Source organism: Rutilus rutilus, assembly GCF_951802725.1.
Source record: "Rutilus rutilus genome assembly, chromosome: 4".
NCBI classification, from domain to species: Eukaryota; Metazoa; Chordata; class Actinopteri; order Cypriniformes; family Leuciscidae; genus Rutilus; species Rutilus rutilus.
In genome coordinates, this window is record NC_140212.1 from 14392797 (window position 1) to 14420626 (window position 27830).

The following is a 27830-nucleotide window of genomic DNA, read 5'->3' on the forward strand; positions in this document are numbered from 1 at the left end:
AAATCTGGGTTATAGAGAGGCAATGAAGTAAATCCATAAATGTTAAAATACTCACAAAAAGACTGTAAAGAATATGCATGTTAAAATGATTTTAGTATGGTGAAAAAAACAAAACACAATAGAGAAATATACAAATAAATCACACTTTTCAGTGTAGTTATATCCAGTTGTACAACTTTGACACAGACAACGCAATGCTGTAAACTATAAAACCCTAAAACGACTGTAAAAATAATTTTAAAATCTTTACAGCTCAAATAATACATAAGTTTATATGATTTAATACAAGTGCTTTTATAAAATTACAAGGTTCACATTTATGCTTTTAAATCTTTTAAAAATTGTCTCCATTTATTCTATTTTAAGTGCCTCACTGTAATGTTTTCACTGTAACCTTTTAACATAAAAAAAAAAGGGATAAGTTGAATTAATTTTTTTTGTAGTAATCATCATTATGTCACAAGTGTACTAAGAAACTACAAAAAGTACTATGCCTATATGAAAAGAGCCTATATTATCAACCTGACTCATTTCAAGCTTACTGACAGATTGTCAGACACTATAAGAGCTGGCTCATGTTCTGAGAAGAGATCGGGCCATATCTAGACATTCTGTACAAACTAAGGAGGCTAAGAAGGTCAGATCGAGTCGTGCGTAGATCATATTGTTCTCTCTTGAGTGTTCAATCACATCTGCACTGGTCGAAATGTACATATGTACTCCCCCCTGCCCGCCACACAGAACCCAGCCCGCCTTTGACACATCCCAGAACCCCCTCACTCCCTTTCTATCACAAATACACACTCATTTACTACCGTAACAGACACACAAGATTGACTCCCAATCTTGTGTGTCTGTTACGGTAGTCAACCTTGGCAGGATGCATGCTGTGTGCCGCTGATGTAATTCCCTTTTGCTTCCTCTTGGTGCTTAACCTTGATACACCTCCCACATCCCAACTCAGCTTATAAATACACAAAAAAGGGGATGCTGCTCCCATTGAGAGAGTCCGACTTCATAGACATGGACAATATGTATGTTTAAGTGGATGTCTGGCATACAGTAGATGCACCCTTCCTTGCCTGTGGGATTTCAATTTGACATAACTCTAAACTGACAGGTAAGACTTCGTAATCAACTTATATAAATGGGTATTTCGGTGTAAACAACAATGGACAAGAAATGTATTTATTCAGATACTCTTAAATAAATGTGGGGTTTCATTTACCATCAATACTGTTTGATATTATAGTGCAACTGACTAAGAATAAGAGGCTTCAAGATAAGGTTTTCTATTGTATTCGTACTTACGGTTCTCAAATGTGAGGGAAAGACTGGTGGACACAAACCTCCTCATTCAGAGTGGGAGATTGGATCCCTCCCCAATTTCTGGAAGGGTTTCTAATGTCAATGGGTTCAGTGATCTTAGTGCAGACCTAGAAGAGCTGGTCTACTGAACACGGCAATACTGCCAGAGAAAGGGAGAAGGGCTCTTTTGGTCTGTTCGATCAGATTGTTCTGACACAGGAGAGACGAGATCCTCTATGTGTTTGCTTATCTGGATTAGCCATCCTACAAAAAGAAATAAATAAAAATGAACAAGTGACGGTAGGTAGAAAAACTACAATAAACTAATTTATGCATAACCCTCAGCAAATCCAAATGAATCTGAAATCTAATAAATCTGCTTTTTGCTCTAACAGATAAGATACAACACACAAGAATTTACAGATAAACAATCAGGCAATATGATGGATGAGTGTTTTCATGAGAAGGATTACCTCGTGTCACGCCGTATCTACTCAAACAGCATCTTTGACCAGGTCCATGAGAGACAAGACCAAGAGATCCAGAGTTTACGAGAACGGCTGAGCAGAACCTGCGGGTGAGTAAATGTGGAACTCACATCTAGTGTTTTCACCTGCATTGTGATATTAATAGAATTTTCCACAGATGCACTGATAAATGGGCTGTTCAGAAGATAAAGGGGCTTCTGCCAATTCTAGAATGGCTTCCTAAATACCCAGTCAAGCAATGGTTACCCAGTGACGTTGTCTCTGGAGTCAGCACGGGTCTAGTGTGCTGTTTACAAGGTAAGATAGACTCTGCGAACAAAAACACCATATTAACTTAATACTGCAATGATGCTACTTTAAAGATGTAATTGCTTTCTATTGTTGAACAGGTGTGGCTTATGCATTGCTGGCCTCTGTAGCACCAGTCTATGGACTCTACTCTGCGTTTTTTCCAATTCTCACATACTTTGTGCTGGGAACATCCAGACACATCTCTGTGGGTAGGTCTATGTCTTTATTAATAAATCTTTCAAGTGGTATCAAATAAAAGATACTACTATACTGCTTACTGCATACTACTTACCATTTACGGTATGTAGCGTTAAATGCTTAACACAGTAGCTACTACTACATTATGTGATCTTGATAAATTGCATGTTTTATTCTGTAAAAATGGCATGCAGTTACAAAAATGCATTAAAAAAAATTCTTAATTGTTAGAAATTCAATTAAATATTGATTCAAGAAAACATGTACTGTGCAAAAGTCTTAGGCATGTTAATATCATGTATATCATAATATCAAGGTTTCTTCAAGCATCTTGGAGACGTTCCTGCAGTTCTTCTGGATTTAGTCTGTCTCAGTTTTTTCTGTTTCTTCATGTAATCACAGACGGACTCGATGCTGGTGAGATCAGATCATCATGATATTATGAGATCATCGGATATTAACATGCCTAAGACTTTTGCACAGTAGGCCTACTGTATATAATATTACTTTTGGTTAATTTATAATGGAAGTTCAAGTAGATACACCTCTGTACCAGAAGTTTGGTACAGTAGTCTGTACCAGTGTGCACTGATTTATACAAATGTAGTAAGCATATTTTATGCATATAGAATATGTGCATACTGAATAAATAGTAAGAGTAGTATGCAACGTTTTCTTGTCATTCTCTCTTTTGCCTCTATACGCCATTTAGGTCCATTCCCTGTCACCTGTCTGATGGTGGGCTCTGTAGTTTTGACCTTAGCGCCCGATGAGCACTTTCTGCGTTCAGTGAACATAACAGCTGTGAATGAGACAGTGACAGATGAAAGATTAATGGAGGTGGATGTAGAGGCCAGAGAGGCCCAGAGAATCATGGTGGCTTGTACTATGACAATGTTGGTTGGATTATTCCAGGTAAAGTCACAACATTCAAAATAAAAAAATGTGATACAGCTAAAATAAACAATTTACACATTTCATTATTGTAATATTTCATTTGTATACTTGCATACTTCAAGCATATTGGAGGCAGAAATCTGCACTTTTGTAGAAATGTATTCTAGCATCAGACAGCAGTATTATCATTTTAAATCAAGGTGGTGTGCTGCAACTCAAATGTGTTTTGCTTATTCTCAGGTGGCTATGGGGCTGATGCAGGTGGGCTTTCTAGTCAGGTATCTATCAGACCCACTGGTAGGCGGCTTCACCACTGCTGCTGCCTTTCATGTCTTCATATCTCAGATTAAAACCATCCTGTCTGTTCCTACCCACAACCATAATGGATTCTTCTCCTTTGCTTATGTAAGTCTCTTACATTTTTTATATCTTAATAATATCACAAACACACCTATCTCAGTTTAAAGAACTTGCGCATATATATATATATATATATATACACATATTTTTGTTTTTTCCAATTGTTTTTTTTCCATATAAAATTTTTGCTTTGCTATGTTTCATTTCCGCAATTTACATAACATTTACGTAATTTTTTTAATATAATTATATTTTAATTAATGATGATAATAATAATAATTATTATTATTATTATTAATTATAAATAAAAATAAGTATTAATATTATATTATTATTACATTGTATTATAAAAAAAAAAAATCTCCACATCTAGACTCTTATTGATGTAGGTAGGAACATCAACCAAACGAACATTGCAGACCTGATCGCTGGATTTCTAACAATCTTCATTGTTATGGCTGTGAAAGAGATCAACACAAAATTTCAGCATAAAATCCCACTGCCGATTCCCATAGAAGTGATTGTGGTATGTACAGTTTTCCCCACAATTGTCCTATACAAGTCTCAAACCACAGACTAAGCCTGTATTCTCGGACATTTTAAGATTTTTTTTTCTTTTTTATAACGATTGCCATTACCTCTCACTCTTTCGATCTGATAGACAGTGATAGCTTCTGCAATCTCTCATGTGATGGACCTGAAGTCCCAGTACGGCGCCAGCATTGTCCACAGCCTCCCCAGGGGGTAAGAGCACATCCTGTGGCACTTCCTGCTTCCTGATGAGGGCTGGGTGCACATTCAGTCACTTTATATTGACATACTATTATTATTGTCCCTGTAAAGATTTTCAACAGAAATGTTATCTCCAGAACAATGACACTGACAGACAGTTTGAAAGTCTTGTCCAATAATAACATGACACGGTTATTATTACATCCTACCTACATAAATCAGAGACGACAGCATAAATACAAAGGCTCACAGTACAAGTACAGTGAACAAAACCGTTGTGTGAATCTATAGTAACTACTGACTATGTGTCTGCTTGTTTCTCCACAGGTTTGCACCGGCACAGCCACCAAATATAGCACTTATCGGGAATATTTTGGGCTCTAGTTTTTCTACAGCAGTGGTTGGTTATGCAGTTGCAGTCTCAGTGGCAAAAGTCTATGCAGCAAAACATGATTACACAGTTGATGGCAACCAGGTATACAAAAATAGTGTGTGAATGTGTCTCTGACATTGCAAATATGCTTTTGGCTGATGGATAGTGGGTCCACAATGCTAAAAGCACATAATAAAATGCAACGAACCATACAGTCATACAAAGTAAAGTACATTATAACACTTAAATGGTTTGTGCTTTGAATGTGTCAAGACCAGCTGAGAACTATTGCTTTAGTTGGTTTCTTTCATGAAATGTGCCACTGACAAGTACTGGGGAAGTACATTTGCAAGGGTGCTTGTGTGAGTGTGAAGTATAATAAGTGTCAGCCCAACACTCTCCCACAGATGAAGAAATTATGAGGGAGAGACAGAAAGAACGAGTTGGCCTTTTAAGGTCACTTTCACCTGCCAGAATAGAACAAATTTGAGTTTGCAACAGCGGCTGATATCATTTCTAAACCCGGCAGTGCAGCACAGAGTTACATTTTTTGAGAACTGTAAACAAAACAAAAACCTCAAAGATTTACCTAAATTTATTTGCATACGGATTTGTGATTGGTCTTCAAATGTAGGATTTTTGTTTTTTTCTCCTTTGTTCCAAAGGGTAAAGGTAAATTGCTGGTTTTTAATTCTAATAAACTGATACAGACTGATAATAAACCACCTGATCTGGCTTACTATACCTTTATTCCCATTAGGAGCTGATAGCTTTTGGCGTCAGCAACATTTTCGGAGGATGTTTATCAAGCTTTGTGGCCAGCACTGCACTGTCACGGACTGCAGTACAGGAAAGCACAGGGGGGAAGAGTCAGGTAAAATTTGTGTGTGTGTGTGTGTGTTTGTGTAAATACAGTACTACTACCCAGATTTAACTGTTCTCTCCTTCTCATTGTTGCAGGTTGCTGGTATCATCTCAGCTCTGATGGTGATGATAGTGATCTTGGCCCTTGGGCCCTTTCTTCAGCCTCTGCAGAAGGTGTGGTAGAGGAACCTAATGTTTTAATAGAAAAAAGAACAGTTCACAATGTCTTTCACTACAAAAAACATTTAATACAGCCAAAATACATCACGCAAATCATCCCTTTCTGTCCCGCAGTCAGTGCTAGCTGCCATTGTTGTAGCCAACCTGAAGGGCATGTTCATGCAGATCTCTGAAGTGCCTGTACTCTGGAGACAGAACAGGACAGACTGTGTAAGTACACAAGACTTAAGTTATGCATGACTGTGTACAAGAGTTTCTCTAAGTTAATTGTGTTTTGAGGTCATAATATTTATCAACGAATTGAATCATGTGAATCATTTTGGTTTATTTGTATAAAAGTTGAGAGTTGAGTGCATGTGAATCCTCATTCATCTGCAGCTCATCTGGATAGCTACTTGCCTGGCCTCCATAGTGCTGGGTTTAGATGTGGGCCTGCTGGCTGGTCTGGTGTTTGAGATGGGCACAGTGGTGGTCAGAACACAGTTGTAAGTAGCAAAGTTGTAAGGACATTAAAGTGTGTTTGAGATTAATGTACTGAATGAATGAATGAATGAATGAAGCATTTATATAGCACTTTTGGTAACACTTTATTTTACAGTGTCCTTGTTACATATGTTACATGCACTTACCATAGTAATAACAGTACATTATGCATAATTACATGCAACTAACCCTCAATCAAATCCTAATCTAACCCTATAGTAAGTACATGTAGTTGCTTAATATTACTCAGTACTTAAATATACAGTACTGTACAAAAGTCTTAGGCATGTAAATATCAGTTTACATTTCCAAACATTCTTTTTGCCATTAATTGTAATAATCCAGTGAGATTTGTGTATGCACAAGGAATCTGACAACAGCCGGTATGATCTGATCTCACCATCATCGAGTCCGTCTGTGATTACATGAAGTAACAGAAAAAACTGAGACAGACTAAATCCAGAAGAACTGCGGGAACGTCTCCAAGATGCTTGAAGAAACCTATCAGCAAAGCTACAGTATTGTGAAAAGTACTGCCACTTGTGTTAAAATGCTGTAAAGTGAGAATGCTTTCAAAAATAAAAATCACAAATTGAATTTATTTATGATTTAACTTCTATTAACTAATTCAAATCAATATATGGTGTAACGACCCTTTGCGTTTACTTGCGCATAGTTTTTCAGGTAGCTTTGCAGGAAGGTTTCTTCAAGCATCTCGGAGACGTTCCCGCAGTTCTTCTGGATTTAGTCTGTCTCAGTTTTTTCTGTTTCTTCATGTAATCACAGACGGACTCGATGATGGTGAGATCAGATCATACCGGCTGGTGTCAGACTCCTTGTGCATACACAAATCTCACTGGATTATTGCAATTAGACAAAAAGACAAAAAGAATGTTTGGAAATGTAAACTGATATTTCCTACTGACACACTACAGCAAAATATATAAATAACTGACTTAAAACCATTTTTTGGGGGGAGGGGATATTAACATGCCTAAGACTTTTGCACAGTACTGTATAATTACACTGTAACAATGACACCTTAAAATAAAGTGTAATCGCACTTTTTTAGATTTAAAATGGGACCAGAGGTCTCTCCTCAACCACAACCAGTGTACAAAAACAGGTTAAAATTTTTATTTGACAAAGCAAATTCAACCGTTTTTGGTTTTATTTTGTTTCTCTGAGGGGGTTTGGTATATTTCTTGAGAAATGTGACAACTGTTCATCTGAATTAGTGCAGCTTGACGTTTATGATATAACTCAAACTACGATTTTAAATATCATCAACAATAAGGTCATCATATAAATGCTTGTTTTGCAATATTTAACAAAAGTTCAAGAATTATTAGAGAATAATAAGAAATAATAGAGTAACATAAGTCTTAATAAGACCTTGGTTTCTCTCGTTTTAATTCAGCCCTTCCTGTGCCAGCCTTGGAAATGTCCCAAACACTGATATCTACAAAAACATGAAAGACTACAAAAATGTAAAATTCAATTTGTTTTTATTACTTACTACAACTCATGCTTATGGTTATCTAAAATAACAAGGTATTTGCCAAAATTTTCAGATTGCTGAAATTCCTGGGATTAAGATTTTCAAGTGCAAATCACCTATTTATTTTGCAAATATTGATTACTTCAAAGAAAAGTTGAGAGATGAGGTAAGTTTACTTTTTGCTCAAATTCTAAATTCAGAAAATCTGAAATGAGCTACTGTATAAGACATGATTTGTGGTTTGTGGTGTGCTTTGACGCTTAAAGTTTTTTTTGTGAGTCTTACAGGTGGGGTTTGATGCAGTGCGGGTGTTCAAGAAAAGAAACAAAGCTTTGAAAAAGATTCACAAGCTCATTAAAAAAGGACAACTACAAGCTACAGAGGTACTTTGCGCACAGCAGTTTTCAGCAAAGTATTTGCAATACTGTGCGTTTCACGTACGTTTAAAACTTTTAGCAATTCATTGCAATTTAAAGCCTATTTTCACTGACCTGATTGACACCACATTCTGGACTTTCCCATATCTGATGTCCTTCACAGAATGGTTTGGTACCAGTGGCCTCACTGGGAGTAGAAAACAAAGCCTTTGAAAACCAGCAGGGTCCTGAGCTGGAGAAGGGGGCGTCTCAGCCAGATTCAGAGGTGAAGGTTCAGGTAGACTGGAGGTCTGAGCTGCCCGTCGGTGTGTCAGTGCCCAGGGTCCATATTCACAGCCTGGTCGTGGACTTCTCAGCCGTCTCATTCTTGGACGTGGTAGCAGCCAAGTCCCTCAAACTGGTGTGCCATCTTTATTGCTCTTTGCTGTCATTTTTACTTCAATAATGCATAGCCAAAATCTGAGGGTAACCCTCACATCCTTCCAAAGCTGTATGACTTTCTATCTTCTGCAGAACACAAATGTCCATACAATGAAAGTCAGTGGGGTCCAATGTTGTTTTGAAACGCATTGTATTGACAAAAACATTTGAAACATTCTTTAAAATACCTTATGGCTGTAAGTATTCCTTTAAGTAGCCGCCAATTCGTCATTTCCCATCTTCGCAGGTCGTAAAGGAATTCATACGAATTGGGGTTAGCGTCTATATCGCAGGCTGTGATGGTAAGGCCTGGCTCTATAACAACATGTTGATACAAGCTGTGCCAAACTCCAGCCTGATAATGGCAGGTTTGGAAACAGTGAATAACCTAAAGGGTCCTCGTGTCACAGGTGAGCTTGTCAGGAGAATGGAGGCCCTGTCCTTCTTTGATGAGGAGGTTACCAGAGACCTTCTCTTCCTCTCGGTCCATGATGCCATTCTTTTCATCCAGCTGGAAACCTCCAGTGGAAATGAGCAGGATCCATTAGCTGAGAAGGTAAAATTAATAGCATTAATTTGACGTTTTAGCTTGAGAGGAGACTGAATAGACTGAATATTTTGTGTTCTCAATGCAACAATACTTTTCTGTAGTGTAGAGTAGTTCTTCGACAGCAGTTCTATGTGTAAATTGTCTCATAATAGTAAGAGTAATAGCTGCAGAAAATGTTGCTTTTCAATCTCATGAATAAATTATATTTGAATATATATATATATATATATATATATAAATAAAAACGTATTTTAAATTCTAATAAGATTTCACAATATTACAGTTATTACTGTATTTTTGATCAGATAAATGCAGCCTTGGTGAGCATAAGACACTTAAAAAAAATACATCTTGCAAACTCAAACTTATTTGTAGTAAAGTATTCTGTGGATCTAGAAATTCCCAATACAGTGCACAGTGTACATACTGTAAAATTAATATGATTAGTATGTTAATATGCCATTCTGAAGACACTGTTTATATATGTTAAGATTTTACAGTTGCAAGATGACAAAGAGCCACTTCCATTTACTGAAGATGAGGACCTGATTGAGACCTATGACAACCAACATTTGGTGAGCATCCCAGATCTTTTATATTATCAGATAACTCAATTCAGCAACCCACCAAACAAGTGTTTCTCTTCCACGTCTAGGCTATTCATGGACTTTCAAACTGAGAAAAAAACTCCCTGTATTCAGAGTCACTGAAAGACAGTCATCATCTTCCTATTCATTTGCTGATAACGAGTCAGGAGACGTTTACCTTTGTCCAGGGAGGACTAGAAAAATAACAAAGTTAAAAAAACATTAAGTGCTTTCATTTTTACAGCCTTATTTTTGAGGCAAATGCCAATCAGCACAATACAGGATGTTCATCCCGTGGAGGCCTGTTCATCAGTATGGACAGCAGAAGAAGAATTTGATCTCTTTTTGATATAACAAACATATATTTCTTGTTAAGAACTGATCACTGAAAATCTTAAAGCAGAAGAACATGTAATATTTGTAAATAAATCACCTGGGAAAAAACATTTTAGTGTGTCTCCGTGTGCTTTATTAGTCTGCTAACCCTGATTTGTTCTTGGGATGTCACTGTGGTCAGATACTTAAAAAAGCTCTTTTTTGGGGAGGGTTTTGGTGACACATTATGAGTAATGTAAAACCGAGCGAGTCAAATATAATCTTTCCTGTGTTGATGTATTTTCTAGTTGGGGGTTGGGGTGGAGCATATCGAATGGCTCATCAGTTCTTTTTTTTTTTTAAAAGAACCAATAGCCTTTAGTATGGAAGCTTGTTTCCGCCACAAAATAAAAAAATTTAAATGATAATTGTGACTTTTTATCTCACAATTGCGAGTTTACATCTCGCAATTCTGACTTCATTTCTCAGAATTGCGAGATACAAAGTCAGAATTGCGTGAAAAAAAGTCGCAATTGCGTGTTATAAAGTCAGAATTGCGAGATATAAAGTCAGAATTACGTGAAATAAAGTCACAATTGCGTGTTATAAAGTCAGAATTCTAACTTTTTTTCTTGCAATTGCGACTTTATATCACGCAATTCTGACTTTATAACACGCAATTGTGACTTTATTTCACGTAATTCTGACTTTATAACACGCAATTGCGAGTTTATATCTCGCAATTCTGACATATTTTCTCAGAATTGTGAGATATAAACTCACAATTGTTAGTCCAATTCTAAGGGAAAAAAAAGACGGACTTTTTTTTTTTTTTTTACCTCAGAATAGTTTATCTCACAATTCTGACTTTATAACACGCAATTGCGACTTTATATCATTCAATTCTGACTTTATATCTCCCAATTGCGTATTAGGAAAGTCAGAATTGCGTGATATAAAGTCGCAATTGCGAGAAAAAAAGTCAGAATTCTGACTTTATAAGACGCAATTGCGACTTTATTTCACGCAATTCTGACTTTATATCTCGCAATTCTGACTTTATATCTCGCAATTCTGACTTTATAACACGCAATTGCGACTTTGTTTCACGCAATTCTGACTTTATATCTCACAATTCTGACTTTATAACACGCAATTGCGACTTTATTTCACGCAATTCTGACTTTATATCTCACAATTGTGAGAAATAAAGTCAGAATTGCGAGATGTAAACTCGCAATTGTGAGATAAAAAGTCGCAATTATCTCTTAAAATGTTTTATTCTGTGGCGGAAACAAGCTTCCATACTTTAGTTTACATAACTGTGTGAATCATGATTTGCTAATTGGTATTGGGTAAGTGGTATTGGGGGAAGGGCAGTTTCATTCTAGAGAGCATCTGATTGGACAAAAAGTCCTCAATTTTTGTTGGTCTATTTTCCTGGAAGAAAAAGATTAAAGTTTAAATGCTAAAAGTGAATTTTGACCTCAAAGCAAACAGATATGGGCTAAATGCCACAGGTCCAACTTTGCTAAACAGTGTTAAACATGATGCATGAAAAAAAATGGACCTGTCCAGACCATCATCTCTATAAAATGTTCGGAATTTTCCACACACATACACAGAAGGCGATAGATAGACCTTGCTGTTTACCTAAGATGAAACAAATTACAAGCTCAACAAAAAAGCACTTGTTTAATTTCTGTTGACATTCCTGTGTTGCTCTATCTGGAGGTCTTTTGTGTACTTTAAACATTTGGTAACAGTAACTGAGCGCATTAAACACCCAAGGACATGGGTGCCTGAAACGCACACATCCCTGACTACTCACTGACTGACTGACTCTGGCTTTCTAAGGTACGTTTACGCATCGAGTGTCTCCTTCTCTATGATCTTTAATATTAGTATTAGAGTATAATTCAACTTAACATGAGAATGCACAGTAAAAGATTAACAGTAAGTAAACATAATTTAGGCATAAATCACAGAATCAAAAGTTCGCTTCTATGCCAATAACACACCTTTCCTAATAAATGTATCACTATTTAATTGTTAATGCAATTATGTTGTATTGTGTGTCATTGGCGTCAGGGAAAGTTAAAATAGATTGATTAATTACTGTGGTGAGGATTGCCACCTTATCTACAAAGATCGCACAGTGATCTCTATGATAATTAGTATGGCTCTAGGTGTAAAGTCTATGCTGTAAAAATCTAGTGTACTGATAAAAAATGTTTCCCCTCAGTGATGATGACGCATAGAAAACGTAGTGATAACAATACAAGGACAAAAAAAAAAAAGACATTTAAAACAGGACAAACACATAAAATGTATATTCAATATAATTTATATGAAGTATAAAAATGTATTATATATATATATATATATATATATATATATATATATAAATGATGTTAATGTAAATGTTACTGTCTCATGCATTATTATATTCATCTGTATTATATACTAACGTTAAAAAAAATTGGATTCTGTATGATTTAAAAAAAAGAAATAATGCTTTTACAAGGATGCATTAAAATGATTTAAAGTGACAGAAAATTCAATTATAATGTATAATAAACGCTGTTCTTTTGAACCTTCTATTCATCAGAGAACCCATTAAAAATTAAGCAGTACAACTGTTTGAAACATTGATAATAATAATAAATGTTTCTTGAGCAGCAAATCATCATATTAGAATGATTTCTGAAGGATCATGTGACTGAAGACTGGAGTAATGATGCTCAAAATTCAGCTTTATTTATTAGGAATAAATTACATTTTAAAATATATCAAAATAGAAAATAGTTATTTTAAATTGCAATTACATTTCACAATTTTTTTTTTTTTTTTTTTATTTAAATATATATAAATTCTTTTTCCTGTTTAACTGCTTGCAGAGTGTGTGGTCAACAAGCGTATCAATGTAGATCACCAAGCTGGAATATAACCCAGGATATCAAGCACATCTTTTCACTCATATCATTTTACTGATAAAAAGTGGCTGTACCTGAGTTCACATTGGGAATATCATGTAAAATGTAGTCTTCAGTGTAGCAGACACATCTCAAACCTCTTATATCAAAGAGCTGCCAGCTCTGATGCAAGCTACCGGACCTGAAGAAAACAGAGGCATAAACTAATTTGATGATAAAAGCTGCAGGTTCAGATGTAAGAGAAGGGCTGGATCTTCTCAATCAGAATTTGATTAGGACATGATGACCAAATATTTACTTCTGGAGAAATAATGAAAACATATACACAATACATAACTAATCCATAACTTGACATTTTGTTGACTGTATTTTACAAACTGTATTTCCTAACTGTATTATGTCATTCAATTATATAATGTTAATATACCTGTAAAAGTTGTGTTTTGGTTCTGTTCTGTTCCTCTTCCCTGTTATTGTGTGTTGACCTAGTTTCCTAGTGTGTGCCAGTTAGTTATATTGATTTAGTTTACCTGTTGTTCATTTAGTGTCCTTGTTAACCCCTGCGTGTTGAGGCCCTGTGTTTTAGTTTCTTCTTGTCAGTTATCTTTTGCGTTTTATGTGGTTAGTGTTCTATTGTTTTGCTCCTGAAATCTCCTGCATGTTTGTTTGGATTATATGATTAAAAATGATTTTGGATTCTTCTTCACCTCGTTGTGTGCTTAACATGGCCTACATGCAGTACCAACCTATTTGAGCAATTTAAACTGGTTTGTTAATATACTGATACTAATATAGGTGGTACTTTTAATATAAAGTCTTTACTTGCTTCTCACAGGAACTTCAAGGAGGCTATTAAGTTTTACTTATAAAAATACGGAGCCACTACACACAAAAAAAAATGAGATGGTAGGAAAACTTAAGTCAATCCATTTGATTTTCCCTGAGAAACCTTGCAAATGTTTTGCAAGGAAACGCAAAATTTCTAGAGGGAACGCAAAACTTTTGCGAGAGAACACAAAAGCATTGATATTTTTTCCTCCCATTTCATATTTTTTCCATCACTATGCCCCTTTAGGTATATATAATTAAAGGGATACTTCACCGATTAGCATTAAGCTTTGTATCAGTAGAAACCCGGTAGTATTTCCGAATGACCGTGCTTCCCTCCCTGATGTCCCCCTGAGAGGAGAGATTTCTGTATTGTATCTCTGGAAAAAAAGCTCTGATGATGCAAAAATCATCATTTTGCATCATCGGAGGCTTTTTTGTCCAGAGGCGAGAGACTACAGCCAGTAGTAGGAGCTAGTTCCGCATGTTTTCAACCCGCCCATAGGGGGATGGGATCTCACGATAAAACGGCGTCTTTTCAGTTTTGAGTCGACTAGTAGCCTAGTTGTATCATTTCTTCCGATACTGCCCTCTGTAACCGGTAGGCGTGGCTTGTGAGTGGCCTCATAGGCCAGCGAAGCAAGTGCATTCTGGGAGTTGTTGTCTTTCATCCACATGAGCCAAAAATACATTTTCTGGCTTTTCTCAGTCTAGAAGGCACCAACTTCTAAAATGATTTCACATTTCTACTACATTAATGACCCAATTTAAATACACATTCATCTTTCCAGCGGTGAAATATCCCTTTAAATCAAATTAAATGTGTTGTGTTTCAAATTTTATACAGGTGGTTAACAGGTTTTTGTGTTACCTCATGCATTTTCTTTTTTAATTAAAATTACTACTATTTTTTTAGTGTACACTCACACACAAGACACCCGCATCCAAAGGTTCTGAATGCCGACCATTGAAGCAACAAAAATAGCATAGTGATAAATATATGAATGTGACATCAATCAAGCATAGCGTTAGTTCTGGCAGGTCACGTTAGTCAAGCTCGCATCAGCTGACCCTCAGCTGATCCACATCTACCTATAGGAATACGACGCCTATCACCGTATACATATATAAGCTCCTTCAGTGTTATCAGCAGCTATCGCGTTTCTCAGGAGCTAATTACCCTCCTCCATCCCCAGCTCCTCCTCTCGCCCAGTCAGGATTTGACATTCTGATTCCCCTTGAATCAGAATAATTATCGAATAATGCTGTACTTAAAATCTTGAATTAAATATATTTGCAAATTTTCATGTTGGTTCTGTTCTGTTTACCCCAAGGGGGATTATTGCTGCTCTCCCTGCTCTTATCCATGCTAGGCTGTATGGATGCGCAGGGAGTTCTCGCCCAGAACGGAACCATACCGCCAATCCAAACTGTAGGCTAATTGTCAATCATATTTGACGGTAGTGGTCCTGACAGAACTAATTATACGCAGAAATGGAAGTAATTTGGATAGAATGAAAAGAATTTATAAAAGAATGATGCAATGTTTTCCAGAGAATCACATGAGAATAAAACCCCAAGCTAAATGACTATTACAATTACAATGGCTTATGTGTCATACTTGTCATTCTTTTCTGAATGATTTTGCATAAGTTCCTTTCAGGTAACAGGAAGTTTGCCGTTCAAAGAATGAACCTTCAGACTGTACAAATTGTACTTTCATTCAGCACTGAATTCATCAGGATATGACATGTAAACAATAACAGAATGCCACTCTGTGGATGGCAGCATATATACACAATAACTAGTGAACTAGTGTTTTTGGTGTCATAGCTGATACATTATCAATTAGTTTGGCATGACTGAAATGCTGTTTTGACCAATCGGCATCCAAGACCAGAACTAATATAAATAAAAATAAATATATATCAATATCAATATATGATATACAATTTTTTGACTTTTAGATTAACATTTTTTGACACAATAGAAAAAGAACAAACGAATAGTTTGCATATTAATTATTTGCAGTATCAAAAGATTTTGCCATATGAGGTGATGACAGGAAGAAATCGATAAGCGGATGGCTTTTGCCAAGTTTGTTATCAGAAAGAACAATGGTCAGGGATAAGGGGAGATGTGGCTGGCAATGTGAAGAAGGTATCTTGATAACTGTTAATAATTACAAACATGATAAGTATAGCAATTTATAAACGGACACGGTTTTAAAGATCTCAGATAGACCAGCTCAACTTTTGAAGCAACACAGGGACGGCAAACTGGGAATATTTAATACTCCACTGAACTAAGAACAGGTAGGATTAAAACAATGCAAAAATACACTATTGTTTAAAAAGTTTGGGGTCTGTAAGGATGTTTTTGAAAAGAAATCTCTTCTGATAAAATAAAATAAAATAAAATAAATGATGAAAATAAAGTAAATAAATTTCAAGTGTGGTAATTCCATGGACAAAAATCATACATCGAAGGCAAAAACTATATATGATGTAAAAAAAAAAAAAAAAAAAAAAAAAATTCAAACAAAGTTATTGATTTTGTTGATGATATTGTTATTGCTGGGATTAAATGTTAAAAAAGATGGAGCTGCTGAACCCTACTGTAGATTATGACAACAGAACTGCTGACAAAAAGCCTAATTATGATGAATATGTTCATGTACAAGGAGTCAAGCATCTAAAATTGAGGACATTTTTGAAACAGCTATCCTAGAGATATCAGGCTAAATGTGAATGTTACACACACTTACTATTATACACTCATCAACAAACACATGAACTCACACCGTGTAGCTGCCTGATGTTTACTCATAGTGCGTTTGTGTAAACACCTCAATCTTACACATCATTTCCATGATTGCCAATATAAAACCAGATTCAGCTTGACGGTTGCCAGAGCTGGAGCAGATATTCATGAATTGATTTGATTTGGTCACCACACACAGATCAGTAGGATTTTTGCCCCCAGCTCTACGGGCGCACAATGCTCCGACCCTCAACGCAGAAGTATGCGGTGAACAGACCACTATACTCAGAAGACGGCTTTGAAGGCGAACATGCAAAAGTCTATCGGAAACACAAGAGATTGCTGGACCATGTTAAACAGTACCTCACGTAAGTACACTACTTAACTTTGAACATTTATTAAGCAGTGCAGAGAAATGTATAAAAACGGGTTTAGGGTTTTTTCTTTTCTTTTTTGTTTTAATTAACACTTTACTAAAATATGTTGTTATTATTATTATTATTATTAATAAAAAAGAATGTTGTTATTATTACTACATTTCCAGATGGATATGTTCAAAATATAGCAGATATAGCTGTGAGTCTTTTTTAGTGAGTAATAGCACTTTATATGCTGTGAGAAAAATACAAATATGTAAAGAAAAATCGTTTTTAATAACTTGAATGACATTGTGTCATGTATTAAATATCATGCAAAAAAAAAAAAAGACAAATAACACCCTTGGTGTTTGCATATTGTTTTGCTAGTTGTACTTCAGAACGCGCAAAGAACGCTGCTGTTTCTCTGCTGCCTATCATTGGATGGATAAGGATCTACCCGATCAAAGAATGGCTGTTGAATGACATTGTGTCTGGCGTCAGCACGGGACTGGTTGCCGTCCTACAAGGTAACATCTTATGAAGCTCTTATTACTCAACATGAGCGTTCAAAACATAAGCTCTAAAAATAGATTAATGATATTAGATGAAATATGATATCAGGCCGTAAGAATGTAGTTTATCTTTATGAACTGTGATCTGTGACTGATTTAGTGATTGCTTGTGACTGATGTGAGTGTCTACACAGTTGTTTTATGGGATATGACGTGATATGAAATGTGTCAAAATAAGTGAAAAGTGCATTTATCTGCGATCCGTGGGTGAAATGATAAACGTCATTACAAGATAATCCAGAAAAGAAGTACAAGGAGCAAAGGAAGCGTGTTTAAGATATGTATATAGAGCTTTTTTTAATTCATCTCAATTACTGTATGTTATCAAGAGCCTGACATGTCCTTTCTAACCATCAAACAAAAATCTGAACTGCTTTTGCTTATGTCATCCACACACTTCAAAAAAAATTCATAACAGAGAAGTTGAACTTAGTAAACGGGGTGTTGATAAGAGGGATAATAGTTGACTGAGGGCATCCACATATCAGATAAATATTATATAACTATGCTACCAGGGTTTGCTTAATAGCCTACTTATCAATATTTTCCCCTCAGGTCTAGCCTTCAGTTTGCTGGCATCCATCTCAACCTGGTATGGATTGTATGCTGCTTTTTTCCCAGTCATCCTTTATTTTTTCCTGGGCACCTCACGACACATTTCAGTGGGTAAGTACTATTGTGAGCAGGTTACGTGAATGAGACCAGCAACATTGTGTCAATGACAGTGGCCGGATGAATAAACTGCTTAGACTAGTATTAAAAGTTAGTCGTCTAATTTCTGTTTTCCAACATCAAATTTTTTAAAAAGACATAAAATGGAAGATGGGACTAATTTGAATTGGAAAGGTTAGGCTGATTACCTTTTGCCTGACTAGTTGGTCAAACTAGTTCTTAAGTCACACTTAACATAGTGGCTAAGTTTATTCCCCAGTTTCACAGACAAGGCTTAAGTCTAGTCCCACACTAAAATGCATGTTTGAGGTGTTTTAACCGAAAGCAACGTGCACTGACATATCTTAAAATATGTAAATGCCACTGTTTTGTCTAAGGATGCACACCAGTAATGTTTTTTCTAAGGCACGTTTATAAAAGCTACTTAAAAGGCCTAATTCTGGCTTAATCTAAGCCCTGTCTGTGGAACCAGGCCTAAGGCCCAATCCCAATTCACCCCTTGGCCCTACCCCTTGCCCCTACCCCTCCGTTTTGCGCGTTCACGCCTAGGGGTAGGGTGTCCCGATTCTTATTGCGATAGAGGGATAGGGCGAAGGGGTGAATTGGGATTGGGCCTAAGTCTTAACATAGTGGCTAAGTCTATGCAACGGGCCCAAGATCTGTCTAGTTCTTGCAAAACCTTTTTTATATAATGCTATAACAACATTCATTTTTATTATTTTGTACCCTCTAATTTAGATTTGGCACAATTGTGCTCAACCAAAGTATCTCTTAGGGAAGTCAGTTCACTCTGTGTCCATCCCTGGCCAGCTTTTTTCTGCTAAGTGCAGCTTAAAAGGAGGAAGACTGAAATCTCCAAAAGTATTTGTCAAAATTACGTTTCAATAACATATTCAAATCACCCAAAAAACAACAAAAAGAACGACAATTGTATCATACATTTTGCTCAAATCACAAAAAATACAAAAATACAACAACAATAATAACACTGTCTAATAAACATTCTAAATACATAGATGGACTTTAATCAGACAGATATCAAAAAGAGGCAATCATTTCTGACCCGTCTATGATGACATTTAATATACTGTAAATATACTCACCATTATGTGTTGTTCTTCACACCAGGAGCTTTCCCTGTATTGAGTCTCATGGTGGGGGCGGTAGTTACCAGATTGGTGCCCGATGAGGGTCCGCCTGCCAACATCACTGCCTTTGAGGGCCTGACGAAAGATGAACAGAGGATCTTAGTGTCTGCCTCCCTCACTTTCCTAGTTGGTTTATTCCAGGTACATCAGCCATCCTCTCATTATTAAACCTAAAAGCAATTTTTAATCGCATCGATGCTTATATTCATTCTCTTTATTTCCAGCTTGGTATGGGTCTGCTGCAGGTGGGCTTCATTGTCATGTACCTGTCGGATACTCTGATATCAGGATTCACCACCGCAGCTGCTGTTCACATCCTGATTTCTCAGCTCAAGTTTGTACTAGGACTGACTGTGCCGGGTTTCAGCGGACCATTTGCAGTTATATATGTAGGTCATAAGACACTTTTCCTGCTCATCACACTCACAATCATTTTGCTTAACTTGCATAACAAAAGCTTTATCTCTACACTTTTAAAATCCAACAAACAATACAAAGATAATACTAGTTAAAACGTTAAAAGTTAAAACACACACACAGTTTTCATGTTTTATGGGGATTTTCCATAGACGTACAGATTCTATAAAAAAAAAAAAAATCACTATACTATCACTATAGTCAACTTATATGTTAGTTAAAAATGACTCCTGTAAAACAATCTGTGTCCTTGTTTTATCTGCAGACACTTGAGAGTGTATTTACCCAGATCACCTCCACAAATATTCATGATCTGGTCACTTCAATTGTGGTGATGGTAATGGTGTTGGGCGTGAAGGAGATCAACGACAGATTTAAGTCCAAGTTACCTGTGCCCATTCCCATAGAAGTTATTATGGTGAGTTGAATGAACCTTTATCACCTTTACCTATTCTGTAGCCTGACAGTGGAATTACTAATGTTATTCCTTTATCTGGCATGATAAAGATTATCAACCAGTATATTTTTATATCTAACAAACTATCATGCCAAACACTGTATAAGTTAATATTTGCTCAAGTGCATATAATTCACTTGAAAATTCGAAATTCACAAAAGTCCCATAAACCTAATCTTTTGTGTTCAAAGCAAATATTAAATGTTATTTAAAAAAAAAAAAATAATTGCTAAAAGCACTTTTCCCAACAGACCATCATAGCTTGTGGCGTCTCCTATGCGTTCAACTTCAGGGATAATCACGGAGTGGATGTGGTGGGGAAAATTCCAAACACGTAAGCATCGCAATCTACATAATATTTTAAAACAGTACTAATAAAGCCATGATTTTAAGACACCATGAAATAAGTTTTTTTTTTTTTTTTTGTGGGCGGGACATACTGAAGGGCCCCTTGAAAAAATAAATTAATAATAATAATAATAATAATAATAGAGGGGACAGTGCATTTGATTGGACAAAAAAATTATAGTGCAGGATGAGTCATCAATATTTTTGGTCCATTTTCCAGGAAGAGAAAGACTATACATTTTAAATGCATATAGGTATAAAAAGCTCATCTTGTCAAATTTAGATATCCTCAAAGTTTTTATACATGGGCTAAAATTCCAAATGTTGCATTTTAAAAGTTCAATTAAATTGAATTGTTTTTAAATGTAAGGTTCTTTTTGCATAAGTATTATACAGCAACAAAAACAAATGTTTATGCTTCAGAACACAAAGCTAACAGAGCGGTGAAAAATAAAAACACATTTTCTTCTGTCCAGGTTTGAGTCCCCAATGGCTCCAGACATGCAGATTTTCCAGATGACAGCAGTGGAGGCTTTCCCAATAGCTATTGTGGGATTTGCCGTGGCTTTTGCAGTGGCTAAAGTCTATTCTATAAAGCATGACTACGTTATAGATGGAAATCAAGTAAGCCCTGACTAATATCACACATTAAAATGTAACTAAAATGTGAGAAGACAAACAGTCAGTGGAAGAACGTCTATAATGACACATATAATGACACATAAAATCACGCAGGAACTCATTGCATTTGGGGCAAGCAACATCTTTGGAGGATCGTTCAAGTCTCTGGTAGCCAGTACAGCTCTCTCCAGAAGTGCAGTTCAAGAAAGCACCGGAGGAAAAACACAGGTAAACAGCTCCAAGGATCAGATGTTCAACCTCTGTTAAACTGTTTGCAAGCCTTTCTCACTGGCTGGAACATAAAAAGGTAATTTTGCATCTGTGGCATCTCAATTAGGGAATTTGTTTTCCAGCCACAGATAAATACTGGCCTCTAGTGCTCAGAAAGAGTTCAGACATGTGGTAAATAATTGAATAAACAAAACCATGCCATAAATATAATAACCTATTCCTACACTTGTTTTACACACACACACACACACACACACACACACACACACACACACACACACACACACACACACACACACACACACACACACACACACACACACACACACACACACACACACACACACACACACACACACACACTAATGTTTGGGGTCGGTAAGATTTGTTAATGTTTCTGAAAGACTTTTATGCTCACCAAGGCTGCATTTATTAAATCAAAAAATATAGTAAAAACAGTCAAATAGTTAAATATTATTCTAATTTAAAATAATAAAATTGGAATTTATTCCTGTGATTGCTGCTCAAGAAACATTTATTATTATTATCAATGTTAAAAAAACAGTTGTTCTGCAAAGTATTTTTCTTTGATGAATATAAAGTTCAAAAGAATAGCACTTATTTGAAATATAAATCTTTTGTAACATTATAAATGTCTTTTTAAACCTCATCTTTAGTTAATTTTTTTTAAATGTGCTTTTCAGATAGCTGGTTTACTCTCTGCCATTATCGTGTTGGTGGTAATCTTGGGGATAGGGTTTTTGCTGGAACCTCTACCAAAGGTAGGTCATTTAAACATGCACATATTGACTTTGATAACAGAAAGCTTTGAGCTTAATGTCTGAAGTAGTTGTGTGTTGTGTTGTGTGACTGCAGTCGTTGTTGGGCGCAGTGGTGATCGTGAACCTGAAGGGGATGTTGATGCAGGTGGTTACAGTTCCTTACCTGTGGAAGAAAGACCGCCCTGACTGTGTAAGAGCCTTTGACCTCTCCCTCTAAATGCAAAGAAGGGATTTCAGACAGATAGACAGATGTCAAATTTGAGCTTCTTAATAAGAATTCCATTTTTTAAACTTGTAGCATTTTATCTGAGATAACATCCCAAATAAATCACCTTAGAAGTGAACTGTCAAGTGGCATATCTGATTTCTGTAGTCGGTGTAATGCATCCCTCTGTTGTTGTCCTCCAGATTGTTTGGGTCGGGACCTGTTTGGCAGCTATATTCCTGGGGCTGGACATAGGACTTGCCATTGGTCTTGGACTGGAGCTCCTCACTGTGGTCTTCAGGGCTCAGTTGTAAGTGTTGACAGATTCTTTAAATACAGTGCTATGCATAAGTTTAGACACCCATACTAAAGTTGACTAAAAAGAGGAATAAAAAATCATCTTTTGGAAACTGAACTTAATGCCTTAATTAAAAAAAATAGGAAAAATCCAACCTTTAAGGACACCAATTTTCTTTGTGAATGAATAATGCATCGTAAATAAATAAATGTTCTTCCTTAAAATACAGGGTGCATAAGTCTGGACACCCCTATGTTAAATTCCCATAGAGGCAGGCAGATTTTTATTTTTAAAGGCCAGTTACTTCATGGATCCAGGATACTATGCATCCTGATAAAGTTCCCTTGGCCTTTGGAATTAAAATAGCCCCACATCATCACATAGCCTTCACCATACCTAGAGATTGGCATGGTTTTATTTCAGTTAGCCTAATAGCTAGTTTGATTTGCATTGAGAGATGATCTTATGGAAAGTACTCCATGCCAATCTCTAGGTATGGTGAAGGCTATGTGATGATGTGGGGCTATTTTAATTCCAAAGGCCAAGGGAACTTTATCAGGATGCATAGTATCCTAAACAAAAAATTAAAAAAAATACTTAAAAATAAAAATCTGCCTGCCTCTATGGGAATTTAACATAGGGGTGTCCAAACTTATGCACCCTGTATTTTAAGGAAGAACATTTATTTATTTACGATACATTATTCATTCACAAAGAAAATTGGTGTCCTTAAAGGTTGGATTTTTCCTAATTTTTTAAATTAAGGCATTAAGTTCAATTTCCAAAAGATGATTTTTTATTCCTCTTTTTAGTCAACTTTAGCATGGGTGTCTAAACTTATGCATAGCACTGTATATATTGGACTGGTTTCACAGACAAGGCTTAGATTTAGCCAGGATTAGGCCTTAGGAGATTTAAATTGATTTTATAAATGTGCCGTAGAAAAAAACATTACTGGTGTGCATTTTGAGACAAAACAATGACACTGACATATTTTAATATATGCCAGTGCAAGTTGCTTTCAGTTAAAACATGCATCTTAGTCTGCATGGACTAAGCTTAAAGGGATAGTTCACTTTGAAATAAAATTTTGGTATGTTTTAGCTTACCTCAAGGGCATCCAAGATGTAGGTGTCTTTTTTTCCGCAGTAGTTTCAATTTTGATATTTTTAGGTCAAACCGTTCTTGTCTGTCAGTCATATAATGCAGGTCGATGGTCACTGTCTCAAAACACAAGCACAGAGTCCAAATTAAAACAATTCCCCGTCGTCCAAATTAAACAATTCCCCATCGTCCAAATTAAACCATTCCCAATCGTAAGTACACATTGATGGCCTAAGACACGAAACGAGCGGTTTGTGTGAGAAAACGAACAGTATTTATATCGTTGTTATCTCTTGAACACAGCATACGTCCAAATGATCTGACGGCGCGGGCGGGTATAGATATATAAATAGATGTCGCCTTGGCTACTGCAGTTCATTGGAACGAAACCGTAGCCAAGCGACATCTAGTGTATACATCGGGCGGGTATAGATGTATACACTAGATGTCGCCTTCGCTACTGCAGTTCATTGGAACGAAACCGTAGCCGACATCTATGTATATATCTATACCCGCCCGCGCCGTCAGATCATTTGGACGTGTGCTGTGTTCAAGAGATAACAACGATATAAATACTGTTCGTTTTCTCACACAAACCGCTCGTTTCGTGTCTTCGGCCATCAATGTGTACTTACGATGGGGAATTGTTTAATTTGGACGATGGGGAATTGTTTTAATTTGGACTCTGTGCTTGTGTTTTGAGACAGTGACCATCGACCTGCATTTTATGACTGACAGACAAGAACGGTTTGACCTAAAAATATAAAAATTGAAACTACTGCGGAAACAAAGACACCTACATCTTGGATGCCCTTGAGGTAAGCTAAAACATATCAAAAATTAATTTCAAAGTGAACTATCCCTTTAAGCCTTGTCTGTGAAACCGGGAGACAGAGAAATGCGGTTTAGTTTTTTTTCTAAATCACTATCATATATCTATTCTCACCTATAATCTATTCAGTTATACTTTTGATAATCTATTTATCTAATCTGTACCTTCAGTCCACGCTGCAGTATCCTGGCTAATATCTCAGGAACAGATATCTACAGAGATCGCAAGGACTATGTCAATGTAGGTCCGCCAACAGATGCATGCTCTTTGTCCATATTCTGTAACATAAGCAATATGCATTGTTTCTATTTTTGGTCCCAGTTTACATTAAGTGTCTTTTAGTACTATATGTACTAACATTTAAATTAATAATTTATGTTTTTACATTGTACACTGTTGACTTAACCTAAAATTAATTGCCTTAAAATTATTAAGTAAAAGAAACTTCATGCATAATTGTCAAGTTCACATAACTTAATTTTTCAATTACGCATGAGGTTATTTACTTAATTTTAAGGCAACGGGTTTCCCCACCTTTTTTAAGTTGTCAACTGATTACTTTTTTATTGTAATTACCTGCATGTAATTACAGCTGTAATTAGTTTCTGTAATTACATCTAGAATTACACTGTTGCCCCTTCTCTTACCCCTTAAACCTACCCATACCACCAAACCCATCCCTAACCTTGGTCACCATGATTTTGCCAAGTAAGACATGTTCCTGGATCAACATATTTTGTTGATCCTGGAATAACATTCCTGTCCCAAAATGTAGTCCTTACCCTATCCCTACCCATAACTTTTCCCTAAAATCAGAGGGAAATGAAAGGTGAATAACACTGATGTAGAAGCACCTCACCCTGGTTCTAAGCCTAAACTTGACATAAACTGTAAACTTGTCCCTCAAATCTGATTGGTCGATTGGAAAGTTGTTCCAGGATCATGTGGTACTTGGTGAAATCACGTTCACCCCCTAACCTTACCCGTATCCCACCTCAATAGCAGCAAAAGTCTTTTTGCAATAGAACATGAACACAATGACATTGTACCCAACACATTTTTTTTTTATGTCAGCATACGCCTCAAAAAAGACGCCTAATATAAAATGTGACCCTATTATCTATTATTACTTGGTGTGTCTATGCAAATGATGGACAAAGATATGGACAACTTAAAGAGCATCTGAAAAGAAGCAGATGAATGAAAGAAACAAAAGTTTGCCTTATTTTCTTTCTTTCTGAATCTCCTACAGATCTATGAGCCAGAGGGAGTAAAGATTTTCAGAATCCCATCTCCCATTTTCTTCGCAAACATCGATTTCTTCAGAGACAAACTGAAGGACGCTGTGAGTGCAGTAGTTTCAGTGTGATAACCCAGACCTCAGATGACATTATCACAACCTAACCTGTTTACTTTAATGCAGGTAGGCTTTAATCCTCTGAGAATCCTGAGGAAGAGAAACAAGGCCCTAAAGAAGATTAAGAAACTGATAAAGAAAGGGGAGCTGACCTTAACATCTGTACGTCCTCAAGTTTTAAAACATGATAGCAATGATCTCAAAGACTTCTTAAATGTTATTATGTGATGTAGCTGTATTCCATCCACCGCTTTGATGTCTTAATCTGAGACACTCAAATGATAACTCTAATCTTATCATTTAGATATCTATCTAAAGTTATACTTTACTATCTTTCGGCTATAGAACGGACTGCAGGCGACATGTTCAATGCCCATTGAAGAGTCAGAGGATGAAGGCAACATGGAGGATCTAGACAAGCCCACAGACTATTCGGATCTTCCAATCCAGGTGAACTGGAACGCAGAACTTCCTGCCAACATCCGAGTCCCTCCTGTGAACATCCACAGTTTGGTCCTGGACTTCTCTGCTGTCTCATTCCTAGATATATCTGCACTCAAGGGTCTCCAAGTGGTAAGGCAGGGTCATTCTGAAATCAAAGTGTACATTTAATCATTTTTGCTAATCTCTTAGTATTTCTCAGTGCAATGCATTGAATTCTAATCTGAAAAAGATCTATTAAACCACAAACACTTCTGTTTACAGACCTTAAAGGAATTTATACGCATTGATGTTGATGTTTACATAGTAGGCTGTGACCGTAAGTACTTTATTTCCTTCTAGAGAGTATTTTACAATGCAACCCCTTATCTGCAGTGCCACGGCTATTATAATGTAGCATAATGGTCTGTAATAAAACTGTGCAGTAACTCAAACCTTTGACTTGTCGTTTCCAGCGTATATCATAGAGAAGCTGAGGGACTGTCAATTTTTTGATGATGAAATAAAGACGTCCATCTTCTTTTTGACCATCCATGATGCAATGCTCTACATTCATGAGTCCCATCCACCGAAGACTGTGAGCGAGAAGGTGAAGGAAAACGCACAAGCTTCATTTTTTCATTCAAATCTGAATTAATGTTAATATTAATATTAAATGTTCAAGTTAAAATTTGATCAAAAACGCATTATTAAAATGTGTGTCTAATTTGAACTCAAACAGGTCTCAGGAAGTTTCCAATACCAACACAATAATGGCAGCAGCATGTCCAATGGGTTGACAATCCAAGAAATGCCAGTATGTGACCCAACAGACACCTGGGATTGAACCTGTTAAAATGAAGCATTAAATAAATTATTTAAAGGAATGTTTCATCCATTGTTTAATATTTTTCTGAAGAGATGTTTGAAGTTAAAACTGCTCTTTTTTTTTCTTCTGCAGGACATGAAAATGGAAGTCGAAACAGACACAAAACCAGAGACAAGGTTCTGAAGTGAATCAACTCGAATCCTCCGCTATGTAGAACTTTAAAATTAATGTATATAAGAATGAATTTGATTTAGCATGTAGCAGTTTTGTATTCTGTGCTGCATGCAGAATGAATTAGCTCTAGATAATGCCAATGTGTCATGTCACTAAATTATTGGATTTGTGGTGAACGAGTTGTACAAACACTCTTATCAGTTCACTATCAGTGCCTTTTATACTTTTTCTTTTTGAATAGTTTGTCTTTTTTTGTGCACTATTTTTATTCTAAAATAAAAAAATGTTTTCCAAAATATACACTGTCCTTCCTGATAACAAACCATAACAAATGAAAAGGTTTTGAGACGAACCTTAACTAATAAAGCCATGTGCAGATAAAGTTGTAAGACGTATTATAAATCGAATTCTTAGCAGTGAATGAATAACTATCCATACGAGAAAGGAAGTTATTGTTGAGGAAATGAAGAGGGCAAGATAACAAAACAACTTGTCATTTATACCTTACAATTAAGGAAAATTCATAAGCTATTGAAGATGACTTCATCAAATA

General features: G+C 36.2%; 2 protein-coding genes and 1 long non-coding RNA gene across 5 annotated transcripts; 2 read left to right on the forward strand and 1 right to left on the reverse strand.

The window, feature by feature from the left end:
- Positions 1-1748: 1748 nt before the first annotated feature.
- slc26a4 (solute carrier family 26 member 4) lies at positions 1749-9798 on the forward strand (the record flags this gene model as incomplete). Its single annotated transcript, XM_084406553.1, has 20 exons — positions 1749-1885; positions 1954-2093; positions 2186-2296; positions 2998-3200; positions 3423-3587; positions 3916-4068; positions 4204-4286; positions 4602-4749; positions 5408-5521; positions 5608-5685; positions 5806-5901; positions 6070-6176; positions 7595-7664; positions 7749-7841; positions 7963-8058; positions 8216-8452; positions 8720-8774; positions 8883-9028; positions 9514-9597; positions 9678-9798. 20 exons carry the CDS (start codon positions 1749-1751, stop codon positions 9699-9701), a joined length of 2340 nt encoding a protein of 779 aa, XP_084262679.1. The 3' UTR covers positions 9702-9798.
- Positions 3018-5474, reverse strand: LOC311288911. Its single transcript, XR_014627041.1, has 3 exons — positions 5393-5474; positions 4181-4377; positions 3018-3087 (listed from the first exon to the last, which is right to left on the reverse strand). It is a non-coding gene; the product is annotated as an uncharacterized lncRNA (long non-coding RNA).
- Positions 9799-11566: 1768 nt separating the features above from the next.
- On the forward strand, positions 11567-27647 carry slc26a3.2 (solute carrier family 26 member 3, tandem duplicate 2). Of its 3 annotated transcripts, none has more exons than XM_084406545.1 (21): positions 11567-11781; positions 16651-16819; positions 17198-17337; positions 17938-18048; positions 19183-19343; positions 19427-19591; positions 19885-20037; positions 20328-20410; positions 20901-21048; positions 21160-21273; positions 21981-22058; positions 22153-22248; positions 22467-22573; positions 24668-24737; positions 25750-25842; positions 25921-26016; positions 26200-26427; positions 26560-26614; positions 26751-26884; positions 27017-27091; positions 27236-27643. In XM_084406545.1, the coding sequence occupies exons 2-21, from the start codon at positions 16689-16691 to the stop codon at positions 27284-27286; spliced, it is 2289 nt and encodes a 762-aa protein (XP_084262671.1). In that variant the 5' UTR covers positions 11567-11781; positions 16651-16688; the 3' UTR covers positions 27287-27643. The 3 variants fall into 3 exon arrangements, with proteins under 3 accessions (XP_084262671.1, XP_084262670.1, XP_084262669.1); XM_084406544.1 differs by lacking the exon at positions 11567-11781 and adding an exon at positions 15408-16003 and having other exon boundaries at positions 16674-16819; positions 26751-26896; positions 27236-27647; XM_084406543.1 differs by lacking the exon at positions 11567-11781 and adding an exon at positions 15408-16003 and having other exon boundaries at positions 26751-26896; positions 27236-27646.
- Positions 27648-27830: the final 183 nt, after the last annotated feature.

Excerpts from the sequence above, each read along its gene's own strand:
- slc26a3.2 (XM_084406544.1), top strand. The coding sequence starts at position 16,689 with ATGCTCCGACCCTCAACGCAGAAGTATGCGGTGAACAGACCACTATAC. Across the intron at positions 17,338-17,937 it reads ACTGGTTGCCGTCCTACAAG|GTCTAGCCTTCAGTTTGCTG; the intron begins GTAACATCTTAT and ends TTTTCCCCTCAG. Across the intron at positions 19,344-19,426 it reads TCCTAGTTGGTTTATTCCAG|CTTGGTATGGGTCTGCTGCA; the intron begins GTACATCAGCCA and ends CTTTATTTCCAG.